General features: G+C 40.9%; 1 protein-coding gene across 1 annotated transcript; it reads left to right on the plus strand.

Annotated features, from left to right (window-relative positions):
- The first annotated feature begins 11,787 nt into the window (after positions 1-11,787).
- thpo (thrombopoietin) lies at positions 11,788-20,582 on the plus strand. Its single transcript, XM_078264313.1, is given in 7 exon segments — positions 11,788-11,833; positions 17,540-17,616; positions 17,619-17,682; positions 17,797-17,921; positions 18,093-18,179; positions 18,401-18,565; positions 20,339-20,582. Coding segments are annotated over 7 exon segments (708 nt in total). The 3' UTR covers positions 20,483-20,582.
- The last annotated feature ends 44 nt before the right edge of the window (positions 20,583-20,626 follow it).

The raw sequence follows: 20,626 nt of genomic DNA on the forward strand, positions 1-20,626 counted from the left end.
CGCATTCCTTGTGTCAAGCCACTCTTGACCAAGACACAGTGTCAGTGTCTCGCCTGGGCTAAAGGACTGGACTGCTGCTGAGTGGTCCAAAGTTATGTTCTCTGATGAAAGTAAATTTTGCATTTCCTTTGGAAATCAAGGTCCCAGAGTCTGGAGAAGGAGAGGCACAGAATCCACGTTGCTTGACGTCCAGTGTAAAGTTTCCACAGTCAGTGATGGTTTGGGGTGCCATGTCATCTGCTGGTGTTGGTCCACTGTGTTTTCTGAGATCCAGGGTCAACGCAGCCGTCTACCAGGAAGTTTTAGAGCACTTCATGCTTCCTGCTGCTGACCAACTTTATGGAAATGCAGAAGAGGATGATGCCAGACCCAACAATGCAGAAGAGCTGAAGACTACTATCAGAGCAACCTGGGCTCTCATAACACCTGAGCAGTGCCACAGACTGATCGACTCCATGCCACGCCGCATTGCTGCAGTAATTCAGGCAAAAGGAGCCCCAACTAAGTATTGAGTGCTGTACATGCTCATACTTTTCATGTTCATACTTTTCAGTTGGCCAACATTTCTAAAAATCCTTTTTTGTATTGGTCTTAAGTAATATTCTAATTTTCGGAGATACTGAATTTGGGATTTTCATTAGTTGTCAGTTATAATCATCACAATTAATAGAAATAAACGTTTGAAATATATCAGTCTGTGTGATGAATGAATTTCACTTTTTGAATGGAATTACTGACATAAATCAACTTTTTCATGATATTCTAATTATATGACCAGCACCTGTGTGTGTGTGTATATATATATATTTTTTTTGCAGTTAGATTTTGTGCAGAGGCAGTGAAGTTGAGCATTTAATGCAACCCCTCTTCCTTATTTGTGCTGAGAAATCACAAGGTTGCATTACAACTAAATACTTGCTAATACAAAACTGAAAATGTAACAATATAGTACGAAGACATGTACAAAGCTGTGAAATTAAATGTGCTTAACTAGAAACCAGCTTTACAGTACCCCACACACACACACACACACACACACGCACACACTATTTGATAACAGTCCCTCTAGGTTTCTCTGTATGCTACAAATTGCGATATCTTCCCTTCCCTGCTCTGCACACCACCTCCCTTTTTGTCCCACTCCAACCCATCCACCCCCTCCTCTCATTGAGATGGGCATCACGACTCCTCCAGACTCCCTCTTACTGCTCACATGCACAGGCGGTGCAGAGGGAAAGCAGAGCAGCCGTATAGGTTCAGTCTGACGAGCAGAGAGGACCATTCTGTCAGGGATGCTTATCTCTATCCACTTAGACCTCCAACCTGCTGGGAAGCATTTAAGCAAAATGTAGCTATACATCATATTCAGACAGCAGCACTGCCTCACCTATAAACCAAAAAATCCCAGAGGAATCAGCCAATAGGTGCCAGCTGACAAACAGCCGTTGTGAACATGCATACACGTCAGTGGAGTGAAATGTAAAAATGTTTTGACACTGGTTAAAAATGCTGTCAAATAAAGCAAACTGACTGCAGAGCAGTTTGCATGTGAGTTGAATGGCAAATATTAGGAGAATTAAGCAAATAAGTCAGTGTTAAACCGAGACTATTCAGGCAAAAATGGGCTCTTCAACATGGTCATATTTGACCAAATTATCACCCTTCGTCGTAAATAAGAGAATCCAGATCTACTTTTATTCTTACATACAAATGATAGTGGTATAAAATAATTGGCAAATTCTCATATTGACAAGGTTTGCTTTTCTTCAGTGCTATTCATTGACGTGGATTATTTTGGGTTTTAAAGCTGCAATGAAAAAAGAAAATTAAGTAGTGCAACTTAGTATTCCAGCTTTGTGGGGCTTTTAATGCAAAGACAACACAACCTTCACACCACAGTGGTCAACATAATTTCTAAAACTCCACAAGGCGTTCAAATATGCAACAATATAATTGCTAGTAATTACATATTAAGATTGTGTTTGGCTTTATGCCTTGGCTGGAAAGCAGTTAAGATGAGAAAAAAGTATCCACACAGAATCTGAAACCCCCAAAATGATTCGTCATCAAAAGACAATCAATATGGCTGTGTTCGTATTTCCTAAATTAAATGAACCATATCTGTCTTCTAAAGATCTTAACCAATGAAGTCGTGCATGGAGGAAAAATGACAGACACTTGGTTTTCCTGGTTGGTAACTGGTCTATATTTTAATCATCACTACACTGGGGAATTAAAATCTATTCACAGCTACACTAATTTCAACTTTATTACTGAATGTTGTGTGTTGGCAAAAACATTTTCATGCGCCCACACATACAGTATATTGTAGACACACATACCGCACCACCAGCACCAGACAAACACCCACTGGGAGTTTAAACGGGGCCTGTTAGTGGTGCTTTATGTGGCCTGTGTGAAAGCAATCACTGGCCATCTGGAGCACGGCCTCCTGGGAGAGCAGCAGGTGGGACCCTGTGGGTTAAATGAGCTGTTATCTGTAACTAGTTCACCTCCCATGTGACCAACTTCTGTATCTACATTAGTCAGTTTACCTCCCACATCACAACCCTCTACAACTCCTGCCTCCCACAGGTTGCTACTGACTGGGTTGTCATAGGCTGTAATGCCTACAGAAAGTAGAGTTCCAGTTTGGTGCAAAATAGTTTCACATGGGATGAAATTATGTTTACCACACATAAATTGGTGTAAAAAGATGAAAGACAATCCAACTCACATTCATCTAACTATTTCAATTGTACACTCCATCCAAACGTGAAAATCCAGAACATCCAAATTTGGACAAAAAGGAGAGGAAGCTTAAGTGAGTTGAAGAGCAGTAGTTACCAAGGCTGAATGTGTCAATCAAACATGGCTCCTGTCATAATTCTCCTCCTTATTTGAACAACAATTCCCGTAGTTGCCAAGTTAACAAATGAGATTAAGTAAAATTACCTATTCAGACCCAAACATTTAGTGGAAAGAAAATATTGACTTTGCATCTGGTGAGAAACGGCAGCCTGAGTCTTTTAGAACAGCTTTACCACTCAGAGTTGCAGCTTTTGTTCAGTCCAGATATCCTGGGACTACAAGGCGATGACCATCTCTACTGAGATAAAACAAAAATATGAATAAATATTGTAATATTGTATTGTATTTAGTCAGTAGTACCAACAATCGCCTTCAAACATCTCACAAAACTAGAATTACCGCCTTACTGTTGTATGCGTCCACCAACCAGTCAAGTTGCAATTTACATCCATGTCTGTCCAGACTCATATAATATATGAAGTGAAGACTTTGACGGAATAAAATGTATTATGTGTATTTCTTGGCAAAATGGAAGTTATCACTATATTGACATGTATTCCAGTGAATAATTTCCAGTGAGAAACATGCTGTCATCTCTTATAGAGACTTTTTACAGAGGCGTTCAGAGGACAGATTCAGGGACATTCAACATCAACAAAACCAATGAGCTTGTGGTGGACGACAAGAGGAACAGGATAGAACACAAAGTTGTATTCATGACAGCAGGGACATCACTAGGATTGAAAGACAGGGGGGGCTTAGCCCCCAGGCTTTGCAACACTTTCCCTTGCAAAATCTTACTTACGTTATTCTAATGTTAGCTTTTAGATACATCAAAGCTGCATGGGGGGAACGTACTTAGGCCGGACTGTGCTCCTGCTGAGTTATTCTGTAGGCTATGACTTAAATGCTATCCATCTGCTCATGTAAATGTGTGATAAAGTAATACCACCTAATTCCTCTCTCTATTAGATAATTTGGAGGTCAAAATAAGACTATTTAATTACACTAATTACTGTTACTGCATGGTAGAGGATAAAAGTTGCGATGTCTTTGGTATTTTTGTTGCAATGAAGTTCCGAGAGACAGTGAAAACTGCAACTGATTTTTTTTGCATACTTCTTTAAAAATAAAAACCACGGTGATTGGTTGAATTCGCGTGAATTGTTGCGATCGCGACATCACAAATTCCTGGAGGGACTGATATGTATATATGTATGCTCATGTATAGCCTAGCCTACAACATCTACATAATTGTTGAATGTATTACAGCAAATGAATGCAGAAAGTTGGTCAGAATATAGCATATATAATATCATAAAATAATTTAGTTAAGGCTTTGCCTTAGTGCCTATAGTTGTTAGAAGAAAACAAAACACCCCACACTTTCTTAGCCCTGTAGCAGACCACTTACTGACCTCAATCAAGCCACTTTCCTCAGAATCAGCTGCCCTGCCAAACTCCTGCTTCTCTCTCTCTCTCTCTCTCTCTGTCTCTCGCTCCCTCTCTTTCTCCCTCTCTCCCAAAATATCTTCCAGTATCCATCTGCTCAATAAATTGAAGGATATAACGGTACAATAGCATTAACAGTGACACTATGACATTTAGTTTTCAGTGACAACATTCTGTGGCGACTGATATTGTTTTTAATACTATAGCGATAGCATACTATATTAATGGCAAAGAATAGAGAACTTCGGATAGCTAACTAGATTAGTTATTTCTTATATTTCACTCATTCACTCTAGCTAGACTATTGTTTACCATAGCCAGCTAAAATATCCCTTTATCTTTACCTCAAGTAAACGTAGCTAAAGTTAAGCAAGTAAAAGTCATTAACAACAACTTACAATTTCACTCTGTATCACTCACTGTGTGTGCAGTAGCAAGTTCAGACCAAAGAAAGACACCAATGAGACGGGACAGAACGGTGTATCATCTTCATAGCCATCGACTCTTTGTACTTCTGTCTAACTTTTGACTTTCCGGCATTTTTGGAGCTGGATATATTATTTGTTGTTTCTAAATATGAATTTGGATAACGTTAGCGATAGTGAGATGCTTGCTACAGTTGCATTTCGAGTGATAAATCGGCAAAAACGTTTTATTTCTCGGATTTACTGCTTTGTTTTAATGCCGCCAGGCGCTCTTCTCTCTTCAGTCACTCTCTACCTCGCTTGTCCACATACCGTTACGTGCACGCGGGCTCGTTGAGCCTCTGTCTCTACCTTTTCCACCAGCTGACAGTTTGTGAAATATAAATAAAACAGACAGACTGCTGTGCACGACGACACAAACAGATGAATGGTGAAGGAAGATTGATTAAAAGTAGTGAGTGATACAGAGTGCACTGTAAAAAAATATATATTCTTTTTCTTATTATTATTTGGGGGGGCTTAGGAACATTTTGGGGTAGCTTCAGCACCCCTAAAATAGGCCTAACGACGTCCCTGCATGACAGTAGAAAATGCCTCAAATGTGGATGTTGCTGCGAAGAAGCTACACATTTTAAAACGTGGATGCTTCACACACATCTTTTACCCGGCAGCACAGAAGATCTATACAATCATCACAGTTTCAAGGTGGGCACCCAAAATTAGTGTCACCAGTTGAGTATGCGATCAAAAGTGAAATATGGTCACACAATCTCACCTTCTGTTCCTGAGTTATGGCGTTGAATAATGGCCAGAAAGGTGTTTTTGCAGAACATAATGATGTCACAGTAAAGTTGACCTTTGACCATTTGGAGACAAAATATCACCACTTTGTCATTTTATCCTGTTGGACACTTCAATACCATGTGTCTCCCATACTACAACCGATAGTAATTTACAGGGGTGCAATATGAAGATACTGTGAAAACATTGGATTCACACCATTGTTGCATCAGTGTGATAAAACACCTTCATTTGTCAAAAAATGAATTGATTGGATTATCCAAAAACGGACATTCTCTTCTAGCTATTTTATCTATAAATAGGTCCTCAAACAAGTTTCCAGAAAATTTACTATGTCATGCTGATACAGCAATATCACGTACATATCGGTATGTTGGTTGATAAGCAATATTAAATTGCAGTGCAGAAATGCTGAACTAGCTTTAAGGTAATTTAAAAAAGGTGTCACCATTACATACTTTGTCCATTAGAAAGCACTTGATTTTTCAACTGTCCTGCTCAGTATGGATTTTGCTCAGAATAAAAAAAAATAAAAATAAAAAATACAAGATTATTTGTTCATGTTATGTGTTCAAAACATCCTCAAACATCCAGTATTGGACAGGCTATATCACACACCACTTCTATGTACTAACAAGGGCCGCACCATTATTACTACCAGCTATCCTGCAGCAATTACATGTCACTCTACAGCGCTACTTACCGCACAAGATCACCTACCGAAAAAAAAGAAAAGAAGAAAACTATCCAGTAAAACGGAAAGAGCACCACATGTCCACCAACTTTCTACTGCGTCAGACCCCCCACTTTACTGCTACATCGCTCACTTTGCCGCCTTTCACAGTCAGACCACGTGCAACCCTAGCACAACAGATGAGATAAAAAAAAAAAAAGTTCTTTGTTATTTAGCTATTCCAAAGGCACTGCAGGATAATTTATTCATTGTGAGGAAACAGCAAGGACAAATATTTGACACACATTACAATGATGAAGGCTTGAAAATCTAAAACTCTCATCCTTGCTGCTTTTCACTAATAAATATTCATAAAGCGATTTCAATCTCTTCTTTTTTGTAGCGTGTGAGAGTGAAGGGACCCATCATTGCGGAGGAAAGATGGATGTTCCCCCCCCCCCTTAAACTCCTATAGTACACAGCCTACTGTTGTGGCGGTGTGATTACTTAAACGTGTGGTGAGTGTGTATTGATGAGAGACCAGGGGAATAACAGGAGGACTAAAGCACTCAGACTAATCTGAGCTTCCAGGGACAAGATTGAAAATTGAATTAGAGGAGAAAGTGACAAATTTGACTCATCCCACTGTCTACATTTGCATTAATAAAAGTAGCGGAGGCTGCTTTCAGAATAGTTACCTATAAGTCAGAGCTCTCTCTCTCTCTCTCTCTCTCTCTCACACACACACACACACACACACACACCTTGATGCTGTCGAGCAGACCCTGCGTGACAAGTGAAAATACACCAACACACACTCTGATCATATTAGTAGAAAGCAGCACAAATGATAGGAGAGGTTTGGGAGGAGGTTGATGTCAGGGATCAAGCTGAGAGAGTGACATCTTGTCAAAAAAAGACTTGAGGAGGGAAGCTGGTTGTTTTTGCAAACATCATGACACTCATCCACAGAGATTACGTTTGCACCAGGTTTAAAATGAGCGTAAGGTGTTAGAACAGGGATATAAACACACTGAAAGTCTGTCTGTGGTTTTGTAGATTTGTCAGATATAAACATGTCGGGAATTAACGTTTAGGCTTGCTACAGCATTACATCTTAACAGCGGTGGAAACTAACTATACTGTACAATTATAAGGTAGCCTATTTCCATTTTCTTACAATTCAGAGACAGTAGTATGTATTACATTTTGGAAGTAACTTGCCCAACACTGGTTTGAAGTATGTAAGTTTACGAACTGTAATTCTAACTACTATAAAGTCAGTATTTACATTTTATGCTTCTACACTCCACTACATTTGAATATGTAGTGCTTTTATTCAGAGCACTTCTCCCACCGCGATGGCAGAACCTTTCATCAGGAGGAATTGTGTCTTGCTCTAGGTCATGTCAACATCAAACCACCAACTCTGTGATTAATGGGCGACCTTGCTCTCTCTCCTCATTTTAGAAGAAGTCATAAACTTTTTACTCTATTACATTTATTTGACAGACGAGCTTAACCAAGTAGAAGATTAATCGATTAGTTGATCAACAGAAAATGCATTGCCGACTATTTTGATAATTGATTAATGTTTGAACTTTTCAAATACCAAAACGTTCTGCTTTTTTTGTCTTATATGACAATATAAATATATTTGGGTTTCAGACTAATGGTTGGACAAAACAAGAAATTTGAAGGAAGTTGTGATGAGCATTTTTCATTAGTGACATATTGTAGATTAAATGTTATCTTTTTTTTAATCAATTAATCAAGAATAAATAATACAGATTCATTAATATTGAAAATACTAGGTGTAGCCCTAGCTGACAGATATAGCCACTCATTAGTAAAAATGTACATACAAAACATACTACCCGACAGCATATTACAGCATATTAAGCAGTTATTTCCACATCGATGAAAAGGCTGCTTACATATTAATGCATCTATAATACTAATAATAGGAGAATAATATAATATATAATGTTATTAAAAAGGGCCTTCTGCATAAGAAATAGTTGGTTGATAATACTTGCATTCTTTTACTCAAGTAAAGGATCTCAATACTTAATTCCATATTTCACAATAGTACACACTATTATATAATAGTCATTTGGGGTTATCAACTAGGCTTAATGTTTATTACAAATGATTTTGCCCTACATCCTCTGAGGGTTTTTTTTATAAAAGAGTGTACAAGTATATATTTGGGGAATTAGTTCTTGAGTACACCCTGTACAGTACAATGAGCTAGGTCTGTTTTAACTGTGAAATGAATTGAGATGGATTTTTTCTGTCTGCAGTCTCTGCAGTGGCCCGTTCAGTGGTGTGCAGGTAACAGCACTATTCCAAGTGACAGGAGCTAAAATGGACTGAAGCCAGCTTCTGCGTTGGAGAAAGGGACAGAATGCTGACGATGAGGAACTAGACCCCCCTGAAGAGACAGCGCTTTTATGTCCATGTGTAACAGTGACAGAGGGAGAGAAAGAGAGATGCTAAGATACAACAGAGATGTGTATGACAGTCAAATTCTATTAAAAATATGAGTTTTTCTCATAAAACTTCTCATCAAAGCTGCACCAAATGGCGATAAGATGTACGGAAACACATTATAAAACGCAAAAATCCTTTAAAGCGATGGAAGTCAATTGCAAACGGCATATTTACCAACCAAACTGGTCTGTGATACTTTACACCAAACAATACAAAAGAGAAGAGAGAGGCAACAGATCTCACAGTCTAGTGTTTTGTGGACAGAGCGCTTGCTCACTGCTGTTCAGAAAGACAATCTGTCCTTCTGTCCGCATGCTGCACAGTGCAAACTAACAGTATACAAATATATAAGTATGTGCAGTCTTAATACTGTGTGTGTAATTGTATTCATACAGATTTTTTTGTAGCTGGAGAAATCATAATCAATGAATTTAGACAAATCGGCTGCCAACAGTTTGTCTCAGTGAGACAGAAGAGACGGTGTTCTCTTCTCCTGCGCCATTTTATGCATATTTTTTACATAAATCTTTGTTGCAGTAGCATTGCTTTAAATATGAATCAACCACAGACATATGGAAGGAGAAGGGTGAGAACTGGATCTTCTTAGTGGCATGTCTTGATAGTCAGTTCAGCAGGTTGCTCAGAAACAACACACACACGCATACATTCAGAAAGGCCGGCAGCTTGTGTGCTGTGTACGGTTTCCGCGTTGCTGCAGTGCCCTGTGGCGGGGAGCGGGGTGAGGGAAGGTGTGGGGTGGAGGCTTTTTTCTCTTCAGGTGGACTCACTTTGATCCCTGCAGCAGCCAAAGCCTCCCGCTGCTGGAAGGACATGAACATGCCGTCTCTAACATCTGCTTCGACAGAGACTCACCACACTCATTTAAGCACGAATGTGTAGGCAGGTACACAGTGCATACCCGCCTACACACACACACACACTAAATGCAAGAGTAAAGTTGCCCACGCTTTTAAAAAGAGAAAATACATGTCACATCCAGACCTCCTACACCTCTGAAAAAAAAAAGCTTTTGAAAAGAATTCAGATGGAAGGCTGCAACACCAAGTCACCACAACACCAGCGGCCTCTTTTCTTTTCAGTCCCTGACCTGCATCTTCTCCACTTTATCTGCTCCATCCCACCATCCCACGCGACACCAAGGAGACAGACAGCCACTGCCCACTATCCCAGCATGCACTGCACCTGACAGCAGTTGTAGAAGCCATTGACCCATGCACCAGACCCTGGTTGCTTTCCAACTGCCAGTTGCTGCTCAAAGGATCTCTCCTGCATCTCTGCACAGGACCTAGAAAATAACATCTTGCTGCTTAAGATAAAGAGTTTCTACACACTGCTGTATTCATGAATATCTTAATGGTTATAAATAGCCTGTTTATTCTCTGTTTTACTATTTACTTTGGATAATGAGTTCAGAGAGGTTAGTGGGGATGCTTTCTAAGAAATTTCCACGAAATCTGTTTGGTGCAGTGGCTGAAAATACAGCATCAGTGCTGCTGTGTATGATATATGAATGGCTATCATTTACATATAAAATGATTGTTTTCTTTAGGGATGAGTTTGCACAATGGGAAATGCAATCATGGCCATTTGCAATGTAATTATATCAATTATTCAGCTGTTCAGCTCATTTATATGATAAGTTTATGACACCCACCACATTTTATTTTAATGGATTGACACAGCAATGCTCATTGATTCTAAAACAGTAGCCATAAATTAAAGGGATATTTTGTTCCATTGTCTTGGTAAACACTATAGCCAATCTATAGCTATAGCCTGCTGATTCTATAAAAAGAGTATTGCTAGAAATGTATATACAATGGAGGGAATGGCAATTTTTAGTACAGGAGCTATGAATGAGGAGATGACATTTCTGTGCTGCTTCCTCGGGGAGAAGTTATCAGACAGATCTATATTTTTCTCTATCTGCTTCAAATCATCTGCTCCATCCCGTAATACAGCATCAGTGGTTCTGTGCTGCCAGAAAATTCAAGCAACCACATGACTGAAAAACTTCTGAATCTTGCTGATGGCAAACAATAAAACACAGAGGATCCTTTTGTCAACACTAAAATCCAATTTTAGACTGCAGCTATGCAGACAAAAAACTCTGTGAGCCTTCACTTATCTGATTTAAATGTATGGTTAATATATATCTCTGTGTGTCATTCAGTTTTCTAAGAGGAAAACAAAGATGCTTTGTTTTACCAGAGGTAAGGTATTTGATGATAGTGTTGCCACTGTGTACTTTTGGGAAAGTATCGGGACACAAACTGCGCTATCGCTTGCATGTGCAGAAACACACATGCATTAGGGGTAATGGACTGGTATGCAGGGAGTGGATGATCTAAGTGCTATGGTCAAAAAGGGGGTGTTCAATCCTCAGACTCTGACTGCCATTTTATATTACTATTGATCTTTGCACTGAGACACAGAGCACGGCATTGATCTTCACAACAACAAAGAGCAGAAATAACACCTCTGTACCCCTGGCCCATCACAATTGCACGAACACGGACTGACCGACAGTTTGTGCACATGTGAAAATACATAGACACAAAAAGAAGAGAGGAAAGGAAGATGAGCGATAACTGCTGCTACAGACTCACAAATCAGGGTGGAAGGAGACTGTAATCCACTGACTGCCAGCCTATCTGTCTGTGCCTTTATCTGAATATAGATATCCCTGCGTGGATTGCTCCAGGGTACCACTGTCAGTCCTGCAATGACATGGGAAACTGGTGCATGAGGCAATTTATATTCAGAAACACTCCACTTTTGGTTCATAAGTAAAAAGGGGCCGCTCTAGCAAACAGGAAGGGCTAAGGGGAAGATGACATAGGAATACATAAGGGGGCACGAGGAGGGACAAGATCTGCAGGAGAAATAGAGGAGATAAGGAAGACACAGGACGTGAACAAAATACATTAGAGCTCAGTAAGCAACGTGAGGCTCTTATCTTATACTTCAAGGATATTAACATCTTAATAATGACCTAATAGGCCACACATAAAGTAATCAGAGATAGTCATACATGCATGCATTTCTTCAAGCTAAATAAATTAATCTGACATGGTTTGGTAAAATCCAAATGAATAAGAATTAATTATGAAGGCAGGCCAGGCAGAGAGTGATGCAACACCTGTGGATCAAGGTAAATGTATGGAGAGCAGCATAGCAGCAACTAGAGGGAAAGCAGAGCAAAAGGCAATCAAATCAACGCATAAAGATTCAGATTTTTTATATAGGAATATTCCATAAAAAAGCTGCACACACAATTCCCACACAGTTGAGCAACCGGCAGCTCTCCATCCTTCGGCCAAATCCGGCATCCATGACACCCCCCCTATGCCCGAAAACATCATCTATGACCTCAACCGAAACTCACCAAAGTTTGCTGATACTGAAGCGTCCGGTTTTCGGCCTTGTCCTTCACCATTGCCGCAATATCCTCATTAAGACACTCAATCCGAGACTCTCAGAAGTCGCAAATCCGCTAATTAATCTACGGAGGAGGACCCGGCGCGGATGCCTGCCATCACATGGGCAGCGTTTAACAGGGTTCTTATCGTGAGCACTCCTGCATGATGCAAAACGCCGCCGCTGCGATGTGTGTGTGTGTGTGTGTGTGTGTGTGTGTGTGTGTGTGTGTGTGTGTGTGTGTGTGTGTGTGTGTGTGTGCGCGAGAGATGAGAGTAGGCTATAGCCGGCTAGCCTCGCAGCAGCGCTGGTGCGGTTTGACTGCAAAATACCGCCCCCCTCCTCCACTCTCTGTTCTACTGTCTCTCTCTCTCTGGAGTTACTCGATTTGATTATGTTTTGTGCTTTTGTGCGGAGGCAGGAGCAGATAGGCTACAGTTGTAATAAAAGACAGTTTGGATGTTTTGTTTTTTTTCTTTTCTTGCGTGGTGTTTCTGATCCGTCCTTTGCTCCCGATTTGAGTCATCACTGGATTGATCAAACGTGTGATGAGTAATTCACAAGGGTCAGGCTTGTGTTAGGCAGATATATGGCTCTGTCAATGTCATAACGACATATTTACAGTCCTATAATAGACTATCCCTTTAAGTGAATACAGAATGGTGGCTGAGCACCCATTAGTGACTTTGGAGCGTGCCTATGTTCCCACAGCCCTATGTTCCCACATTTCTAAATTCTCTGAATTCATAAATTTGTATCAGATATTATCCCCTTAACCCCTAATCCTATCCGTAAAAAATTTTTGTGGGAGGATAGGGCTTAAATTGAAGGGAAATGTAGGAACACAAGACCTAATTTTGAAAATGTCCTAGAAATGTGGGAACATAGGGCCTAATTTTAAGAAAAATCTTAGAAATGTGGGAACATAGGGCTGACCCCAGAGACTTTATAGTAGCCATGGCCTTTTACTTCGTCTGTACCTCATTGTCGTGTAGCCTATAAGTAGTTTCAATTGAAGTGGCTCCAGTATTTTGTACAATCAGTTTATAATTTCAGGATTTGATTTTAGATAATCTTTCTAAATCTCATTCAATTATTTATTTTATTTTACTTGTTAGGTGTTCTTCAAGGGCCACATACTTTTTGGGTCAAGCTCCAAAAACGGGATCTTAGATTTCCCATAATGCAACTCAATGTATTTAAATACACCTTCCTACAAGCTATCTTTTAAAACATCTAAATTCTTAGAACCCAACTCAAGGTAACCCTGATGACATTCACAGGTGAATGACGAATTAACTAAACTTCATGTGTTAAAATCGGTGGAATGCCCCTTTGAAAGTTCTCACATTGATACAATCTGAACTGGAATAACAGTTACTCTCTTAGACAGGCTGTTGTTATTTTTGAAAAATGGAAGCATTACGTTTTCAGTGCTTTCAGGTGATATTAGAAAGATGGAAAACATAAAGAACAACAATACCAAAGTGAAGAGAATGTAAAGACTTTCACAAGCAGTGTACAGATGGCTGACAAATTAAAGTGACTTTCCAGCAACAGCCCCATCCACAGGGCACAAAAGGTCAATGAATGAGTATGAACATTATGTGACTGACTGACTTCACAGACACCAGATCTCAACCCAACTGAACACCTATTGGATGTTTTGGACAGATCACCATCATCATCAAAGCAAATGAGGCAATATCAAGTGGGCAAATAGTGTTCACCCCTCTAAGTTCAGCGATCTGTAGAATCAATGAGCATTGAATCTGTTCTCATAGTGGTCCAAAGCCTTACTAAGACACTTTATGTTGGAATTTATACACTGCCTCATATTTGAGTATATTTTACTCAGAAGAGCCACAATCTTCTGCTGCCAAACAGCCCCATAAGGAGCATTTCACAGTGAAGTACCGTGCTCATGGGCACCAGCAGCAGTCACTGTTGAGGCTTATATGCCATAAAACTGCCTTGTGTGTTAGAGTGTATGTGTGCGTTTGCAGAAGCACCTCTCAGTAGAGATTGTATCAAACACTCTAAGCTCACACATGAAGGTTTGTTACACTCTCAGATCACTTTCTTTCCTCAGATGACACATGTATAACAATACTGTAAGCTCATCTCTCCAGGCTTTCACAAAAGGCTTTTCGGAGGTGCTACTTACTGGCAGGGATATCTACTGCACTGAAAGATGTGGAGCCAAGTGAGACTCGCACCCGAAAGATAACCACTGTTCCAAGGATTTGCTGTTGCTTTGTCAGGAGCCAAATGTCCTTCATGTTTGCCAATATGCCCTTCGTTTGATGGGAAATTCATATCGTTTACATTTTCAGGAGTTCAGAACTTTCTCAGGCCCCAACAAATATGCTTGCCTTACCACCCCATTGTTTTAGATTGCACCACCAAGTTCACTCATGAAATTAAGCTTTAAATTGATGGCATTACATTAAACAATTTAACTGGTCACAGGCCTGCGAGCATTGAATATCAAACGCTCTGATCCTTTACAGGTTAAAAGACTTAACTCCCCTGGGAGTCACTGCCTCTGACTAACTGTCAGATAAAAATGGTCCCGCACAAGACTGCAGCTGATTGGCTGTTGGCAAGGCAACCAGTTCAAAGCCCTGGACCACAGACACCAGAATGAACTAGGGCTTCTGAGAATGTCAAGTGATGGGAGGGATTTCACCCAAAAGCACACTTTCACAAAAAAATCATTCATAAATGTCATTATTCATGCACTTCAGGTTCATAATGCACCTTGCATCTACAACTTGTCCTTACATCATCTCCCTACCTCATAACTGAGGGTAAAGAGTGTCACCGACTTTATTTTTATCAGGGAGCTGGCAGCCACATGCAGGAGTACTGTGGCCCCGGCAGCAGAGGATCTGGGTGCTCTGCAGCCCCAAGGAGCAGCACACTGACCCATATCTCTCCATCTCCACAGGATTCTTTAGAAATATAAACCACCCACCTCTGCATGGAGGATTGGTACCAAAATACAAGAGGAAAAACACACAAAAAATGTCCTGAGTCCTGTGTGACAGTAAAGACAAAGATCAATGGTTTTCCTGTATTAAGAGAGCTTAACGTGCACATGATTGGAAAGCATAAGAAAATAGTCACATCTATTTTCCAGACCCTATTATGAAATGGTAAAATTAAGTGAATGTTTGGTTTAGTTTGGTTTAATTCTAAATTAATTGTATGTGTCGTAAGGAACGCTACGTCTTGAATTTAGAGAGGTCAGAGGAGTAATCAACAATTTCTTACCATTCATTATTATCATTTTTTATCATGGACAGGAGAGTAACAGTAACAAATAATTTAATCTGACATCCTAGTCATGAATGTCTGCGAATGAATTTTTCTCACACACATGTATGCTTTTTTACTGCCATACATCTACAGTATTAAGGACCTTGAGTCCTTGGTGTACGCATATTATGATGTACAACCACCTGTGCCTCTTTTTGTTTTGTATGGCAAGTTTCTCAATTATTAGTCACTCCCTGTTGGCTTCAGCTGACAGAAAATATTTAAATCACAAAATCACAAAATGACACCAGCAAATGACACTATAACCCAATCAGACCTTCAATTACCATTTGCCCTTGAGCCAGATATGGACAAAGTTCAGGAGACATACATGGATTAGAGACTTTGGGAAGAGAAAAGAGACTGTGATCTATCTTGTCAGGACGCAGCATACTTACGGTTTCCCCTGAGTCTGCTTTCCTCCTCTTTTTTCTTCTCTCCTCCTCGGGCTACAGATTCAAAACCGTCAGCTGTGTCCTTCCATTGTGCCTCGGCGGAACAATGACTGAAATGAAGGGGCACGCAGCTACAGGTTGTAGCGCACACACTTAATCGATGATGTGATCGGGCAGCTGATGACTCCCGTCTGAAATCTCAGTAGATCCCAGAAACTGGCCCGTTCCTGATGCGCAATCCATACAGCAGCGCGCCACAGGTCGTCAACACGGCGCGTAATTACCGGTTTTGCGCCTCCAGAGCAGCGCACAGCGGAGCAGGCAGCTGCTGCTGTCTTTGGAGACCGGGAACGACAACAGCCAGCCGTCTGAGAGCGCGGCTGCATGGGATTGTGAGGCAAAGAAAAACATATGATAGGGTGCTACAGTCTCCTCATCGGCTCCAGCTGAAGTGGGAGGGAGACAACGGGGTACCGGGTGTCGTTTCCGTGATGCAATGCGGGTACAGTCAGTGCCATGGCCCGCAATTTTCTCCTCGTGTGCAGAAATCCATGCGCTCCGGTCATTATCTGCGGAGCCGCGGCGCACATTCGTCTCAATTAACGGCGGTAGAGAATGTCTGCAGAGATAGCAGGAGGCTTGGGGGGAGAAAAATAAAGCATGTGTTTAGTGTTCATGCTATCTCTCTCTGCATCTCCCCCCCCCCCCTCTCTCTTTCTCTCTCTCTCTCTCTCTTTCTCTCTCTCTCCTTCTCCTTGTAGCATATGTGACAACACGCACACTTAATATTAGACCACATGTGTCTTAATCAGAAGAGGCTCGGGGCTCAGTTAATGTCCGGGCTGAGGTGATGGGGTTGACCAAGTGTCTGAAATGAGGATGGATGGTGCATTGACCCATGTTTTCTCTTATCCGTGTATTTGACAGCTATTATACATCCTCACACCCCCCCCATTGAATTGGAGCGTCACCACGTCTTCCAGCTGCACCCCCAGGCATCACAACCCAATGGATGATTGTATGTATCAGGGTGAAAACCGCTTGTTCACTTCTCCTTCTGGGTAATAAATACAGCCAGTAAGGCTATTAAACGATCCTCAGAGGGGTAATCACGTCGGCAGTGATTTCACCTTGTCCTCCCTGCACCACATGCATGTAAGAATACATGAAGCAGCATAGTCAAAATGTAAGAGTTAATACAAAAAAACAATAAAATACAAAATCCTGGCACAATTTGGATCTTTATACACTTTTGTGAACCTAAATGTGAAAACAGTCTGGCTTGCTGGTACATTAACAACCTTTCCCAAGTACAGACACAGCTAAGTCACACCAAACACACCCACATTCTGTATGTGGGCTGTGTAGCTCCCTCTGACACCAATTTTGTGGATTATATGAACCCAAGCTGCTACCTCTATTGGTTGGAACAAACCTTGACAAAAGGTAAATAGCCTCCAGTGGTAGTGACCATATTTGATGTCAGCTGTGTAAATGGAGTCTTTCACAATAATAAATCATTAACCTTTTAGTCAGCAAGCATGCTGACTCTCAACGCCCTGAAAGCCAACTCTGGCCAAACGAGAAGCAAAATAGTCCTGCTATCAATGAAATGCCATTTTCAGTCTATAACATTTTGTTATGCTGCGCAGCAGGGAAGTTGGAGCGCATCCTGCTCTCAGGCTAGATAACATTCGCACTTCCCACTACTGAATGAGAAGGTGGGAAATCAAGTGGTGAGAAGACAAAAAGGACACACAGCTCCTCTACAGTGGACACGGGGCATTTTCCACCTGGCACACACTTCTTAATGGAACAAATGTGGATTCATCAGGAGCGGCCGAGCAGGGCATGGCTTTAAGCAGTGAGTAGTGAGCCTAAAAAGTTTGACTTGTGAGGATTTCAATGCCCTTGCTATAAGCTGAACATGCTGGCTTGTGGTGCCTCAGCTTCAGCGTGTGTTTATGTGTTTGTCCAGGACTCCTGCTGCTCTGTATGCTAGCCTCTGAGGTGTGGGATGCTGAGACCAAACCCATAGAATTTGTGTGTAATAAAGGTGCCAGGAGGGCTATGAATATTGTGGCAGAGATGGGGAGTGTACTGGTGAGGACTGTTACAGATACATTTTCCCAACATTTCTGTCTCTCTGCCTCCTTTTGGGGTAATGTATCTAATCCTCCTTCCTGTCTGCTGTTACCTGTAGTCTCCCATCAGTGTGTCTCTCTGTATTCCAACTATTTGTCTGGCTTGTGTCAACTGTCTCCTCCCTTGCAGAGTAACTGTAATGGCTCGACAACCCTATCCACACCGGTTCAGCTACCCTGTATCGAGCTTCATGTAGCATCTTGGGAAAACAAATCAGTATGTTGGCACATGTATGAGTCCAAAATCATCTACCACAGTGGTTTTCTTAATTGCTTCCTAGTGGTTTACCTTGTCTTAATAATATCCTCTGTGTGTGTGTGTGTGTGTCTGTGTGTGTCTGTGTGTGTGTGTGTGTGTGTGTGTGTGTGTGTGTGTGTGTGTGTGTGTGTGTGTGTGTGTGTGTGTGTGCGTGTGTGTGTGTGTGTGTGTTACTGCAGGACCAGGAGAAGAGAGGAGACATAGTTGCATCCTTGAGTCTTCTTATTGAAGGTGTGAAGGTTGTGAAATCCCCAAGCCATCCAGAATGTGCTGCTTCGCTACTGCAGAGACTGGAGAACAACATCAACAACTACCTGCTCATTCTCACACACCTTCAGCTGAGTGTAAGAAGCGATCACAGTGACAAACTGCATGCAAACAAGCACACAAGCACTGATTTTGGTAATTTGTTGGTCAAAAAAAGTGTACATGTTTCTATAAATGGTAGTTTATGGACGTCTTGGATCCATATAACAATTTAAATATCTATATTTCACAGTTGAGAAGCTCCCAAGTGCACATCAATATAGACAATGAAATGCTTTTGAAACAGATGTGACTTCTAAGAAAATTTAACTTTTGAGTTTATCGTCTGGATGCCTTTTGACCTGTAAAACACCAAATCAAAGCTATCGCCATTCACACACAAACAGCCAAGTAAAATGTATCACTGTGTTGATGAACATTCACACAAAGTGAGTGAAAACGTGTTGATGGGCTTCTCTCTCACTGGTTTTGAATCTGATTCAGAAGCATTATCAGTTTCCTTTGGTGTGGAAATATCCTGGTTTCTCATAAATGTGTGGCTTTCCGGAGTGTCTGTGCCCTGGGAGTGATGATGTTATGTTGTGTGACCCCAAGCCTTCCTTCCTCAGGACAAGAAGAAGATAGCAGTGCATACTTTCCCAGTGAGACAGAGTGAAAGATGGATGTCCTGTGATCTGTGTTTACATAATGTCATAAAATTCAAAAAGTTAAATTGTGGATTAATAGTCAATAATCAGTAATCATTTTTTAAGTGTTCCTATCAGTAAATAGTGGCATTTTTATAATCTGTGTTGGGTGTTATAATAATGATAACTTTATGTATACAGCACCTTTAAAAACAGAGTTAACAAAGTGCTTTGACAGACAAAGCAAGGCAAAAGCAGGATATCCAGAGGGCAATATAACAACAGAGAGCTTAACAGTGGGGCCAAATGATAGCAAGACAAAATTTGGGGAAAATAAAAAAGAAGACAAAATAAAAAAATAAATGTAAAAGATTTTAAAAAAAAGGGTAAAAACAATAAAAGCAATAAGTAAAATAGAATAAATAAAAATAAAGAGCAATAAAAAAAGAGACAACATCACATGAAAGCAAGTCTATACCAATGGGTTTTAAAAGTGATTTAAAAGAGTTTGCTGATTCTGCGAGCCTTATCTTTCCCAGGCAGGTTGTTCCAAAGTCGAGGGGCCCTGATGGTAAAAGCCATTTAAGCCTTGACTTTGGAACGGCCAGAAGGGCCCCACCTGAGGATCTAAAGCTGCGAACTAGCTGATATGGGGTAACATCTTCGCTATATAGCTTGGAACGCGACCCAGATGATCAGTAAAATCTTAAAATCTATTCTAAATCAAACAGGGATCCAATAGACAGAGAGAGAGTGACTTTTGGTTGATGCCAGAGAGGAGGGAGTTAGTAGTCAAGTCTGGAGAAGATAAAAGCATGAATGACTTTTTTTTCCAGGTCAGAGTGAAAGCATGGGTTTGATTCTGGACATGGTTCTTATTTGAAGGAAACATGACTGGACAACTTGTTTGATGTGTGGTTGAAAGGCTAGATCTGAGTCAAATACTACTCTCACATTTCTTGCAGTGGCCTTCACATGGCAGACAGGGGACCAAGGCCACTCTCAATAAGACTGATGAGGTTTGGGGGTCTGAACAGTATGATTTCTGATTTTGAGTTGTTGAGTTGAAGAAAGTTTTGTGCAATCCAACAGTATCAACATGGATGGTTATGTCACCATCCTTTTTGGACTAATGTCCAGCCTCCTTTTACTTTTATTCCTGTCTGTTTCTGTTTCATTTTTAAAACTATTTTCATTTTTGGTGTGTTCTGTTTGGACCAGCAGGGGCCAGTGGGGAGTCCAGCACTGTCTTGTGTTCCTCGAAACACGCAGAGTCTGAGCACAGTCCTCGTTAACTACAACCAACTGATCATAGGCAAACTGGAGCGGTTCATGATAAACCTGGAAGACCGCTGCATTTCCCAGTAACACAAGTTGGACAACAACAACAACAACAACTCGGTAAAAAGTAAAAAGAAGAAATACACCCTTCTCTGCTGGTCATTAGGAGGAACTACAGCTGGAGAAGTAGAGACAGACAGAAAAATGACGGACAGCAATATGTCTGCAAGT

This window comes from Sander vitreus, chromosome 12 (assembly GCF_031162955.1).
Source record: "Sander vitreus isolate 19-12246 chromosome 12, sanVit1, whole genome shotgun sequence".
Classification (NCBI taxonomy): Eukaryota; Metazoa; Chordata; class Actinopteri; order Perciformes; family Percidae; genus Sander; species Sander vitreus.